The sequence below is a fragment of the Fukomys damarensis genome, unplaced genomic scaffold, assembly GCF_012274545.1.
Source record: "Fukomys damarensis isolate Sample0158 unplaced genomic scaffold, DMR_v1.0_HiC HiC_scaffold_37, whole genome shotgun sequence".
NCBI classification, from domain to species: Eukaryota; Metazoa; Chordata; class Mammalia; order Rodentia; family Bathyergidae; genus Fukomys; species Fukomys damarensis.
The window spans coordinates 60662202-60674673 of record NW_022900949.1 but is presented as its reverse complement, the minus strand read 5'-3'; the positions used below and the strand labels follow the sequence as shown (position 1 = coordinate 60674673).

The following is a 12472-nucleotide window of genomic DNA, read 5'->3' as shown; positions in this document are numbered from 1 at the left end:
ACACACACACACACACACACACACACACACCCACACACACACTCACAGAAGAGAGGAGCCTCCACTGACCAAAGACAATCAACCCTGAACTAAGGACCTCAGCCATTGGCATACAATATCAACAAGCTCACAGAGAGATCTTTAAAAAGACAATCCATTTAAATAATCTTGATCTAGCCCAAGATCACTTGGTATGGGTGCCCCACTCCATATGTTAAATTTATTTTCCCATATTAGTGTGATTTGATTTGAGCAGTAAACTGCTTGCCACACATAGTTTTGAGTCTAGAAGTTTGGCTGCATGGCTGCAGAGCCCATGGCTCACAGCTAGCCCCCTCTTGTCTTGCCCAGGAGTCCTTCACCTGTGACTCGCACAACAAGTTGCTTACAGACATACATTGCAAAGTGAGTCCTTTAAAGCCATTTTTTTAAAAAGGCATTTTTGAGCACTGAATCCAATACTGGGGAAATACGAGAAACAGCTCTGATTTTTCCAAGGCACAGTAGCCTGTAGCTTGGAGCACAGCATTTTAATGCCTTGCGTCCTGCACCACCCAAACTGTCCATGTGCAAAACAGATGAGGAAACTACATCCCTTTCTTAAAACACAGCCAGAGGTAGAGCATATTGTTCTAATATATTCCAGAATAATGCTCTTTCTAAAGAAAAAAATCAGCACAGCAAATGACCATGTGACTCTAGAAACTGAAGGAATCAATTAGTAGCACATTGCTGCAGATTTCTATATGTGTAAAAGAGAATTAATTACGCATGTCCAACCTAAAACATGCCTGTTATGACATATAGTAAAAGGAAATTTCCTTCCTTGTACACATTAATATATAATTTATATGCGGCCCAAGACATTTCCTCTTCACTCAGTGCAGCCCAGGCAAACCAGGAGTAGCCAACCTATGGACTGCAGGCCTTATGACCATGGAGTATTAATGACGTGGTTTATGTTATAATCTTTGCTCACGTTGCTTATTTGATTGATTTTTAGCCCCACTGACCAGTGAGGAGAGCAGTGCCATGCCTCTCAGGTATACCTTCCACATCCCCTGCTCATACAGGCTCTTCAGGGGACCAATAAGCTCTTTGATTTGGGGATTGATGTGGAGTCAGTTGAGAAAGATGTAGGCCGCTTTCAAAGTCCTATTTGAGAAAGTGCAATGGGGTGCCTTCAAAGCACTGGATTCATCATGCTAGATTTATTTTTGATTTTTTGTTTTAGTGAGTGGAATGCTCAAATCCATATGAAATCAATATCAAGCACTTATTCGTGTTTAAATGTAAAGCATGCTGCTAACTACTGGAAGGAAATTATTAAGAAAATCTATGCAGAGAGACACATCTATATATAGATATGTTGCATTTCACTGTATGCCTCACCTGATTTGACGTAATGACTTGTGTGAACTTTTATCTTAAAACCCTTTGAAGGAGGTATTACTGTCACCCCATGTCAAGAATGAAGGAACTCTGGTACTTGCCCAAAGTTAAAGAATGTCCTAGTCACAGAACTATTCAATAGCATGGTCAGTAGCTTGTCACTAGCAGTCAGCCACATGCTGCCTCTAGAGGGGCTCTTCTGTTACATTGCAGAGGTTGTGAAACCAGAGCCCAGCCAGCCACTTCTCAGGAAGGCAAAAAGAAAGCTGGCTGCTGTTGCATGTGCACCTGTGGGTGTTGCGCATTAGTTTGCTAAGGCTGCCATTACAAAGTACCAAAACTAGGAGCTTAAACGTGTTTTACTCTGGGTCCATCTGCGTCTTCACATGGCCTTTTTATAAGATGCCAGTTACTGGATTTAGGGCCTGTGCTAATCCAGTATGACCTTATCTTAACTTGCTTCCACCTGCAGAAACTCTATTTACAAATAAAACACATTCCCAGGCACTGAAAGTTAGGACATGAACATGTATTTTTGGAGGGCCCAATTCAACCCCAAACTCAAAGATGATCTGAGACTTTCTAAGGAGCCCCTGGATATAGTTCTCTTCAGATAAGTCACAAATGGAAGCACAATCCAGTGCAGGTGGGAAAGTCTCCAGGAAGGATCAGGACTGAGGCCAAGAGGAAAGGAGAAAGTCCTCCTAGAAAGACAGGGTGTGGACCAGAGCATGGCAGTAAGTAGCCCAGGTTGGGGAAATTAGCAGATTAATACTGGGGTGTACTTAGGGTTAAAGTCACAATGGTGAATGGAGGCTGGATTAGAAAAACGCCTCTTAAAAGGACTTTGTTCTACAGCAGCAGGTCTCAAACAAGGGTGTGCCGCAGAATCCAGCTCTGCCAAGGCTGGGCCCACCCCAGAGAACTGATTCAGGAAGTCTGGGGTGGGGCTTGGGAACTGGAGTTTTCACAAGTCCCAGCAGATGTGGATGCTCTGGTCCAGAGACCACGCCCCAAGAACTTCTCTTGAACTGCTGAGAGACCTAAGAAGTTCTGGGGGAGGGCTTGGAAGTGACAAGTAGCTTGGGCAACATTCACTGGAGTACAACTGAACCACTAAAGAAGCTGATAACAGGACAGTCCATTCTCTCCAAAGGACCCAAGTGCACAGTCAGGACCAAATGAAACACGGGAGTGTTATTTCAGAGTGTGGATGACATGGGAAATGGGAGTTGCCGGTGACCCAGGTTGTGACACCTCAGCATGTCAAGGTGGCAGGTCTGCCCCGGCTTCAGCAGGTGCAACGGATAGTGTCCCTCACAACGCACTGTGTGCCACTTTCCAAGAAGGAATAGTTAGAGAAGACAGTTCAGACTAAACTAATTTTTACTTTGGATGTTTTATTAGTCGTGTTTGCAGTACATCATGATTACATTCCTTTTGGAGAGTTGGTACCTGTACATACCACATCTCCGCTCTGTTGTTTGTGTGTTTGTTTGTTTCACTTTTCTTTTTCAGTACCGGGAATCGAACCCAGGGCTTGCACTCGCCGGGCAGGCACTGCGCCACTGAGCTACATCCCTGGCCCACATCTCAATTCCTTTTTATCCCCATTCTCTCCCTCCCCTCCCCCGCCCTCCATTTATTGATCCCCTTCCCATTTGAAAGACTTCCCTACTTCCTATCCTCTGTCTTTTATTTTGCTCTTTATGTTTCGAGTTTCTCACATAAGAGAAAGCGTGTGATACTTAAGCTTGTGTGTGTTTATTTCACTCAGTATTATGGTCTCAAGGTGTATCTATTTACCTATGAATGATTTCAAGTGTTTTCTTCTCAATGGCGTAGTACTCCGTTTTATATAACTGTCTTCATCTGTTCTTTTGTTGATGGGCATATAGGCTGTTTCCAAGATTTAGTTATTATGAACTGCTGCTGCAGTATAAACATGGGTATGTATATGTCTGTCACTGTGTCTTTTGGGAAGATACCCAGAAGGGGAATAGCTGGGTCAAATGGAATTTCTGGTTTTAGTTTTTGAGGAGTTTCCATACTGATTTCCATAGTAGTTATACAGTAGACCCTTGACTTACAAACTCAATTCATTCCCGAAGGCTGATTGGTCAAATTGGTCACTGAGGGCTCGGGCTCCCTACACAGCCTTCAAAGTCTCTCACCTGTATGTAGGCAAATTTCAGTGTCCTTAGAGAGACACTGGCCCAGGATTTCTCAATTAATAACACACAGTAAAGGATGTTGTAATGCTTATTCCAGAATTCTTTAAAGGTTAAATCAGTATCTGAGACCCCCTGGAAGTACAAGTGTCCAGCATTCAGGTCATAACTCAAGATTGTTCATAAGTTAAAACTAAAACCCTAGTGATTCATATGTCAGGTGGGTCATAACTTGAGGGTCCACTGTACTAGTTTACGTTCCCACCAACAATATAGATGGGTTCCTTTTCCCCTACAGCTTCACCAGCATTTGTTATTTATTTATTTTTTTTTGATGACAGCCTTTCTTTCTGGACTAAAATAATTTAAAAAGAAAACTACTGACTCTTTGATTTTTGTTACATGGATAGGTTATTGCTGTATAGCAGTTCCCCCTCCTCTGAGAATAGGTTCCAAGAACCACAGTACATGCCAGAGATTATGAATAGTAACAAGCTCTCTATATAGTAGGTTTTTTCTATAAATACATGCCTATGCTAAAGTTTAATTTATAACTTAGGTACAGTAAGAAATTAATAACTGTGATGTTTAACCCTTGGTTGTCAACTTGACCAGATGAGAGACCTAAAAAATTGGTAAGACACATTTCCGGGTGTTTGGGTGGTGTCCATAGAGACAGCTGGCATGTAGGTCAGAGAATCGTGTGGGGAAAGACCTGCCCCGAACGTGAGTGACACCACCCTGTAGATTGGGGAAGCTCGCTGGAACGTGCATGCTCGACTCCTCTTGAGCAATGTGTTTTTTGCTGCTGCCATTGCATATGGACATCAGACTCCAGATGCCTCGGCCTTTAAACACAGTCCTAGACTACTGACTCTGACTTTCTAGGCCTTCCGCCTTGGACACCTGTTCTGAGCATTCTAGCTGTTTGGACAGAGCAGGCACTGTGGCTCTCCCACAGATGGTCACAGTGGGGACACCCAGTCAGTGATTATGTAATCTGATCTAATAAATCCCCTCTTATAATTGTATATACATTCTACTGGTTCTGTTCCTCTGGTGAATACTCACTAATAATAAAGAAGAGCAGTATAACCATATACTATAATACAAGTTTATACTCTGGGGCCATTATTGAGTAAAATAGGCCACTCGAACACAGTGCTGTGGTACCATAACAGATGACTTGATGAGAGAGATGGTTATTAAGTTCCTAATGAAAAAAAAAAGTTCTTAACAGATGGGTAGCATATTCAGTATGGATATGCTGGGCAGTTGGAGCTTTGTGTTCAGGACAGGACAGAGAAGATGGCATGTTAATATTTTCATGACAGACGGTGAGTAACAAACTATGGAAAGCAAAAACCTGTGGAGGGACTCCTGTGTAATGATACTTACTGTAGACATGTAACAAACAAAACCGTGCGCTAATGGTTCTATCAAGACGTCTTTTCAGTAAAAAGCTATTTATCATAAAACACAAAAAAGATTTTTTCCTCTAGTATGTGATACTATGTATTATATACTATATATTACTATATTATAATATAAATATATATTAAGCACAGCTACGTATTTTGGGGGTTTGTTTGGGAGTTTTGGGGAATACTGGATAAAGTCATTGAAATATTGAATGTTAGTAATGAAAATAAACCCAAGGAAGTAGATGAAGAATAGGTATTTACTTATCCTAAGAGCATATTTTATTTTATTTTGTGGTACCCGGGATTGAACTCAGGACCTTGTGCTTGTGAGGCAGGCCCTAATGCCACTGAGCCTAAGAGCACATTTTAAGAACAACTCTCCACTGAAACTCACTCAAAACACAAGAAGAACTTGGATGATGCCCTAGAAAGACCTTGCTGGGGCTGTGACAGAGAAGCCACTAAAATGGCATTGAGTTCAAGGGTCTCCAAAGGCTTGATTCCGCCAAAAACTCATCTATGGAAAGGAAGCCCTATGCTTTGGGAGAAAGCACATCTCTGTTTCTCCACCCTCCGCTATTGGTAGGTAAGTGCTTGTCCCTTCCTGTTGTCTTGGGGTCAGTGTGACAACTTTAAACATCTGTTTTTAGGTGGGGCAGGCAAGGTCCAAGCTAGGTAGCCAGAAGCTCACAGGTGATTCTTATCTCCCTTCCCCCACACTCTGGGGCCCACTGGTCTAACGCTTAGCTTCTAAATGTCCCCTCCAGGCTTCATATTTGGTAAAAAAAAAAAAATAAATGTCATGCTATTCCTGTAAAAGTGAACTTCTTCATTTTATAAGGTTAGTTTTATGACTCAGGCTTAGTTGGAGACAACTCATTTGTGAATAAGAAATTGCTGTGCTGTTCTTATGTTCTGGATGGAAAACGCATCAGGATATTACATTATCCCCTAGAATTATTGCATTTGCAAGGCCAGATAAAGCAAATAGAGTTTATAAACCGAAAGTCAGTTACCTTCAGGTCAGGATCCATCTAGTGGGGTTCAAGGAGATCTTTGCATTTGGGCACTTTGCTTTATCAGGTTAAAAAGCAGTGGAAAAAAGAATTCTGTATGTTACCTTCCACTAGGCCAAACCTGGGTATGACAGGAAAGAGACACTGATGGTTCTTCCTTGAGTCCAGGTGGGATGGGTCAATTAGAAAATGTTAGATGTAACAAGGGGTGGGTGCAGCATCTCCTGTTCCCTGCGGGGAGGGGAGAAATGGGCAGCAACCTGGCCTGAGCCCCTGCACCTGATGCCCAAAGGGTACCAACGTCCTTCTAGCTACTTTCATTTCCTTTAACAAAGATTTAATATTCATCTCTAGCAGGACCCCATGCTAGTGAAGAGGAGGACATAAAGAGATGTGATGCCTTGCACCCTGTAATTTGGAAGAGGCAGACATCTGCAGGGTAGAAAGAAGCTAGCTACTCAAGAGCTAGGACGAGGAAGGCTACAGTTGAGGCACAAGATGGGTGTGGAAGGCAGTGGGCTCAGAGGTGAGATTACCATAGCTGCAGGAGAAAAGCAAGACAAGAGTCAGGAGCAAGAGCAGTCACTACCTACAGACTGTCACATGCCGGGCCAAGGGGCAGGTGGTTGCACTGGCCTTGGAGCTGGGTGTGGTGCGATAAATAATGGCCCCCAAGGATGTCTACATCCAAATCCCTAGATTTCATATCATCAGGGATTTTTGCCACTGTGGTTAAGTTAGGGATCGTGAAATGGTGAGATTTTTTTCCCGGATTATTCTGGTGGGCCATGGGTCATCACAAAGGTCCTTACAAGGAGACAGTAGTGCTATAATCAGGAGATTCTACCCTGCTGGCTTTGAAGACAGGACATGCAGCCATGGCCATAGAGTGTAGCCGGCCTCTAGAAGTTTCAAAAGACAAGAACATGGTTTCTCTAGAGCCTCCACAGGCAACAAATCCCTGCTGATACCTTGGCTTTAGCCCAGTGAGATCCATGTCAGACTTCTCATCTCCAGACAGGACGTGAACAAATTTCTGTTGTTCTAACCCTCTAGGTTGTGTAGTATGTTGCAGCAGTGACGGGAAGCTATACAGATGCAGAAATTATTTGTGATCCCTAAGGTCACGTTCTGTGTGAGCAGATGCCTTGCTATGATAGTGGATTCACATCCATCTTGTATAAAACTATGGCAGAAGATTCCCTCTAACAACTGTAACTGGTGGCTCAGGGTGGAGACTTGCTGTGGCTACTCTCCCCAACCACTGGGGACTAGCTCTGCAAAACACTGCAACGGAGGAACCATCACAAAGACAAGTTAATGCTCTGATTGCGTGAGTGTTACTACAGCTCTAGAGTGACTTATTGCTTTAATGGGATGAATTGAGATCAAGGGTCAAGCTGGAACTGGGAGATTATGTGTGTGCAGTTATGGGAGATTATGTGTGTGCAGTTAATGTTATGCCTCACTAATATCAGTCATCTGAGGTCTGATTATTTACATTCTCCAGCAGAACCACTTAGGTCCTTAAAGGAAGAGGCTGTAGCCACACCAGGCTTCTGGAGATTTAACAATCACCATCACAACTGGTAGTATTTATCTGGGGAACTACTAATACTCTCTGGTTATGTGCATCCTCAACTCCATGTGTGAAAACCAAATGTGGAAAATGTTGTGGGCTTGTAAAAAAAAGTTTGTGATTTAAAAACAATTTTATAAAAAACCCAATTTTATCCCAAGATGGTTAAGAACATTCGCATTTGCCATCTCACCGAGTTAGCTGGGGTAACTGGGGCAAAGTGCCAAAGAAGTCAAAGATTTTGTTTGTTGTGTTTTGTTTCACAGTACTGGAAATTGAACCCAGGACCTCTGCATTGAGCTGCCTTCCCAGCCATTTTTCATTTTAAGAGAAAACCTCACTAAGTTATGAACTTGTGATCTTCCCGCCTCTACCTCTCACAGTGCTGGGATTACAGCATTACTATGCCTGGCTCGAAGTCCTAGTTTTACTCTCAGATCCTGCTAGCCATTTCCACCCCTTACTAGACCCAGACCTGGCAATCAGAGCCCGCAGACCAGTGGCTGCATCTGTGCCATTTCAGCGTGAGCTGGGCTTGGGAAGGGGGAGGCCCATGCTCTCCGCTAGCACTGATGAGTGTGTGCATCTCGAAAAGGCCTGCATTCCCTGCGTTTCCTTTGGATGATTCCAAAAGCACTTAAGAGTGTTCCTTCTGAGAAGGAAAATATTACTTTATTCTTCTACTTATCTTTTCTCCTGCATGTGCACTACAGTCTTTTCAATTCTGCAACTTTTGTTTCCTTGGGCTACATAATGTATTGTTGCACTCTTCTGAATGATCACTCTAAATTATTATATGTGCTGCCGAAGAGAGCACAGTCTCTCTAAATTATTGATAATAATGGAGAAAAGATCTCAAGAAGAGAGATAATTAGGTGAATTATATGGCATTAAAACACTTTCTGGATGGAAAAATGATAATGCTTTTCTTAGGAGCTGCTCTCCTAGCTGCTGTTTCTTCTCTCAGACCCATGAGAACTCTGGAAATTCATGAGTTTCTGACTCCTGTCCTGCATGAGGGTGGCCTGATGCTCACCAGAACCCCACCCATTTGCCTGCAGGCTTGCTTAGTTCACAAGTATTTATTCCCTGACTCCATCATGAAGCGTTGGCATGAAGATGTGACTCTAACAAAAATCCAAGTTCAGTGCTTTAGAACAAATCAGAAAAAAAATCAAGTCTCCAAAGCTCTTATTAAACTGAGTATGCCTGAATCAAGATCAGAGAAGAAAAAGACAAAAAGTAAAAGCAGAGGGTTATATACCATATTCTTTGCAAGTGCTCACACACTGTAAGTAAACCAAAGTACAAATTGCCACCAACTGCTGGTGGATGTGTTTTTCTTGTTAGACACCAAGCAGTTCCAATTACATGGCCCTGGTAAGTTATACTTACCCACTTTAATTTAAACAGAAACATTTAAGGTTTGGCATAACACACACACACACACACACCTACCTTCCTCTCCCACTTTGCTCAACTGTTTCAATCGTGTTTCCTACTACTGGCCCTGGACAGGTCAGAGTGTTCGCTTTAAGTGACCAATCGGCAGAGGCTGCCTCCCATGTAGGCTGACATTCTCATGCCATTGTCACGTGCACTCGAAGACTTCAGCCAGTCTCTAAATGTCAGCGGGAGATGCCCTGCTCAGGCTGGGGAGCGGGGTGGTCCTAAAGCTTGCTGGGTGGCAAGAGAAGACTTTTCTAGTGACGGGCACATCTGGGAACAGCTAGGACTGGGAGAACCTCAGGGCTGATCCAAGATTTTCTGCACAGTGTAAGAAAATCCTAACAGTACCCCACCCACATCTCCCACCTCTCCAACTGTGGTCCTGAGTCTGTGCCTTCTGATACCAGAAAAGTAGAAGCCTCACTGGTCACAGAAAGGAAATGTAAGCCCCGGAAAGAGATCCAGCAGAGATCTGGCAGGGATAGCAAGGGAACACAAGATCTGAGATCTTGCCCTACAATCAGGAGACCATAAAATAGCCCGCACTTCCTTAATCTCCATCAGATTCACTCGCCATGACTACTACCACATTTTACCACTAGAGGGCAACAGTGTTTCCAAAATGAAGGGTCTTGCTGAACCAAGAAATCACAGAATCAAGGAGTATCTCAGTTAGAAATGGTCTTAAAAATGACTTTGAGGCTGGGGATTTAGCTCAGTGGTTCCGTTGCCTGCCTTGAAAGCGAAAGGTCCTGAGTTCTACCCCCAGTAAAAAGAAAGTCATCTGGTGCAATGGTTTTCAAGACTTTTTTAAAGTTGCAAACCACATCAAGAACTGAGTTCCTCATTCCAACTTCACTCATGCACATATATTGGAAACACATTTTGAGACATCACTTACCCTTGCTTCTGTAGCACGCTCTTAATTTGTATTCTAAACAATTTCATTAAAAAACAATAAAACAGGGCTAGGGACTACTGCTCAGTGGTAGAGTGTGCGCCTAGCATGTATGAGGTCCTGGGTCAATCTCCAGCACTGAAAAATACAACTGGACCCTACTAAATTGATTTCATTACTTACTCCTGGGCCCTTAGTTTGAAAAACTATTGCCCAGCCTCTTGTCTTACAAAGGAAAGCAGTGGCCCCTACAATGGGGAGGGACCCAGCTTCTCTCACTGACCCATCCACCTCTTCGCCCAAATCTTCCTGGATGAATGGCAGATGCTGTATTGCACCTAGGCACTCATCCTATTAATGCTCAGATAGGACAGAGTCCAAACCAGAGTGTTGGGGGTCTTGCCATTTTTTCTCATTTCCAGTGCTGCTGTTGCTCTTGTAACTGAGGCAGGCATTGCTTCAGCTACTGCCCTAGGGGCTTTATGTGGGACACTTCTGTAATGCTTACCCAGGCAGCTTCAAAACCGACCAAATCTCAAAGCCTTCCCAAACGTCCCCACCCCAAGCCTGAATTAGGACCACAATATCTAACCTACAGCCTAACACAAAGTGGGTGCACAAGGAGTCGAGGAATACAATGCCTCTCCCCCAGCAGGTCTGACAGTAAGACATCTTTCTACCTTACAGTTGGTGTGTGTATCATCTCACCAGTTGGCAGAACAAGATTTCTATTCCAAATGGGGAAAGAGCCAGAAAGACTTATATGACCTTCTCTATTTTGTGTGGTTCATTGGAGGAAAAGCTGGGCCTTCATCGGGGATTCCCACAATACCAGACAGCTGTTCCCCTATTTCACAGAGCCCACGGAAGGACCCGAGTGGGAATCAGCACTCACTCCCAGCCACTCTCCTGAGTCTCTGCTACCCTAGGACCAATGGCGTGTTTTTATGGCAAAATTAACACATTCCCTGAACTGGGCTGGCTGATCACTCTTGTAGTTGGGCTTTTCTCTAGCGATAAGGTTTGGAGGAGGTAGAGGAATGAGGACAACAATTTCAGTGAATTCCTGGGGAAAACTGAAATTGCACCGGTCCGCAGAGATTTTGATCACTGACCATGTTTTCCATGGCTCTCATAACCATATAACTTATAAAATCAGGGAGGGTCTGTAGAGGTAAACCAGATGTCAATAAGACATGATCATTTCTTAGGGCGAATGGCCAGCATTCTGCTACTTATCCACGCCTCGTCCCTCTCATACATACCTGCCTGTCTCTAATTCATTTATTTCCTTTGTATGTAAGGGAGGATTTTTTAAAATTAAGGAAAATTACACTAATACAGATGAAAAAAATCTTCGTGTAAGTGAAGAGAATGAGGATTTTTTGTTTTGTTTTGTTTTTTTGGTACCGGGGATCGAACTCGGGTCCTTGTGCTTGCAAGGCAGGCCACCGAACCGCTGAGCTAAATCCCTGGCCCCAAGCGAATGAGTGTTTACAGAACTCACTCAGGTTGAGAGCTGGCTTGTTTTGTGGAAGATGCCAATTGTTTAGAAATTTTTCCAAGGGTGTGACTAAGTGTATGAAAATGTGAGGTATCTTATTGTTTCTTTTAAAAAAAGGTCTTGGGAAGAAGAAAAATCCCTGCAATTTGCAAACTATTATACTTTATTATACTAATATTATATATTTATTATACTATATTATGATACTATATTATACTTTAGAAACTGGGCTTGGTTTTCTGTAAGGAATCCTCCCTGTGGGAACCCAGAAGCAAAAACTTGAGAGCCCCATTTAGGTTCAGGAGGCAGCTGCCTGGCCTCCCCTACCTTGATGGGAAAACTCTGCTCTCCCACTCCTCTATTGGGCTAGAAAAACTGCCTCAGATGGCAAAGATGGTTACAAACAGGTAATGAGAAGAGTTTGCCTTTTCCTAGGAACAATTTAATTTAACGTTTCAACAAATTTAGCAGCCTTGTCTTTGAAGATCCAAGGTGAATTTCAAAAGGTGAAGCTTTTCCCACCCATGTCTGCTATCAGGGTTAGGGAGACTTAAATGAAAAATCCTACCTGCCACTCTCTAAAACTGCACCTGTTTACATCCTGTTCTCAGTTTTGCATTCTTTGCAGTCATGTGTCTTTCTACAGGCTTTGTGGAATATTTGGGGACTCCTATAAGAAGCTACTGTTGCTTTGGGGAGAGTACGGTTCTATAACTTTTGTACTGTTTGATGAGAAAGCAATAGACCGACCAGCCTGGGCTACACGGTGAGTTCCAGGTCAGTCTCAACTACATAGAGAACCTGTCTCAAAAAACAAACAAACAAACAAAAAGCAAGAAAAGAAAGCGATAAAGCTTTACAGAGAACCATACGTTGATATCAGCAAGCAATCAATGGGACTTAAAGTCCTCATTCTTACGGTGCCCAAAGCGAACAGCCCCGGTCCCCTGACACCAGGCCTCACGCCCATTTCATCGGGCAGAGCTAGCACCGCAAGGCTCCCGCTCCGGGTCCGCGGGCCAGCGGGCGCGCGCACAGG

General features: G+C 43.4%; 1 protein-coding gene across 1 annotated transcript in view; it reads right to left on the bottom strand.

Annotated features, from left to right (window-relative positions):
• The window catches only part of Rarres1 (retinoic acid receptor responder 1), a gene marked incomplete at its 5' end in the record, with an annotated part of 27107 nt that extends 18049 nt beyond the window's left edge, over nucleotides 1-9058 (bottom strand). The window contains one exon of the mRNA XM_010636923.2: nucleotides 9041-9058. Coding sequence (XP_010635225.1) covers nucleotides 9041-9058 — 18 coding nt within the window. The remainder of the gene's footprint in view (nucleotides 1-9040) is intronic.
• Nucleotides 9059-12472: the final 3414 nt, after the last annotated feature.